The sequence below is a fragment of the Aplysia californica genome, unplaced genomic scaffold (genome assembly GCF_000002075.1).
Source record: "Aplysia californica isolate F4 #8 unplaced genomic scaffold, AplCal3.0 scaffold00593, whole genome shotgun sequence".
Lineage (NCBI taxonomy): Eukaryota > Metazoa > Mollusca > Gastropoda > Aplysiida > Aplysiidae > Aplysia > Aplysia californica.
The window spans coordinates 315,407-317,059 of record NW_004797863.1 but is presented as its reverse complement, the minus strand read 5'-3'; the positions used below and the strand labels follow the sequence as shown (position 1 = coordinate 317,059).

Sequence of the window (1,653 nt, the reverse complement as noted above, 5' to 3'; positions counted from 1 at the left end):
ATAAAAAGAAACAACCCAACCCACCAGGAGCAATATCCGCCTCCAGTATATATCTGACAGACTCCTGTCCGGGCAAAACCTCTACGGTCAGTTCCCGCGCTTTGAGCAGCTGCACCAGGTAGGGCATGCGGCCCAGACTGTGGTCGTAGGTGATGGTGTGGTTCCAGGCGTAGGGCATGGTGAACCCGTCCGCGCTGAACAGACGGGATGAGTGGGCGTAGATGGTGCCTGGGGTACAATAAATTTTAATTGATATAATATTAATATGTGTAAAAAATATCTGGTCGCCATATGTATCAAAAGCAGGTATCACCTGGTCATCATATTTTTAAAAGCACCTTTAAAAAATCGACATTACGTGGATGTCGTATTGTCTTTAAAAAATAGATATCACCTGGTCGTCATATGTATTTAAAAAAATCATCTCGTCGTCATATTTAAAAAAAATAGATATCACCCTGTCGTCCAAATATGTATATATAATGTAGACCTCACCTTGTCGTCATATTATATATATAGATATAACCTGGTCGTCATGAGTAGAAAAAATATCATTCTGTCACCTTATCATCAAAATGCCTAGGGTAGAAAAATCGATATCAGAAGGTCGACATGTGTAAAAATAGAGATATAAAGTCATCAAATGTATTTTAAAAATCGATGTCACCATGTCGACATGTGTATAAGCAATAGATATCACCCGCTCGACATAATAAATATGTAAAAAACAAATGTACGCTAGTCATCAAATAGAGTAAACAAATATATTATCCAATCGGTCATCAAACGTATGAAAAAGTATCAACTAGTCGTCAAATGTATACAATAAGGTATTACCTGGTCGTGAAAAAGTAGTTAAAAGTACCACACGGTCGTTTTATTATGTATTAAAAAACAATATCAGCTAGTCATCAAAATGAATTTTTGAAAGATATCCATGCGGTCGTCAAACGTATAAAACGTATCAACTGGTTGTCAAATGCATACTGAACAGGTATCACCTAGTCGTCAAAAGTATAAAAAGTACCACTTGGTTGTCCAATGAATAAAATAACAAAAATTTTAATCTGATCATCAAATGTAGCAAAACATAATATCGTCGTGTCGTCAATTAGTGTATATAAAAAAATAAACCATATCCTTTAGTCGTCAAATAAAATGTATAAGAAAAGTATTATTTTATCCCCGAATGTTGCAATACTTTATATAATTTCAAATCTCCACAATAAATATATACAAATTCCCTACTCACCAGGCCCAGTCTGTATATATTCCTCCTGGTAGGGCGCCAGATGTACGTTGTTGATGGGGCCCAGGTCTGGTACCTCGCCTCTGATGATGATGTCGAAGAGGAGGTTCCCTTTACGGTCCACGCCGTTAGCGTAGTGAGACATCTTGAGGACTTCCCCTGGACAATATCGGGGCAGGGAAAGCGTGAACATTTGAGGTTCTTTTCTGTTTCTTTGTTTGTTAATTTGTATTATTTTCTTTGTGTATATTAGAAATTGTTTGTTTTCTGGGGGCGGGGGGGGGGAGGAGGTAAGCGAAGAAAAGGGAGACGGAAATTTAAAGTGAAAGCAATAGACCGAGAATAATAATATTGAAAGCAAGCAGACCTTCTGACAGACAGAGAGAGAGAGAGAGAGAGAGAGA

The 1,653-nt window shown here is 37.7% G+C and overlaps 1 protein-coding gene across 1 annotated transcript in view; it reads right to left on the bottom strand.

The window, feature by feature from the left end:
* LOC101857206 (hemicentin-1) overlaps positions 1-1,653 on the bottom strand; it is a gene marked incomplete in the record, with an annotated part of 120,102 nt that overhangs the window by 22,964 nt on the left and 95,485 nt on the right. The window contains 2 exon segments of the mRNA XM_013087487.2: positions 25-228; positions 1,253-1,408. Coding sequence (XP_012942941.1) covers positions 25-228; positions 1,253-1,408 — 360 coding nt within the window.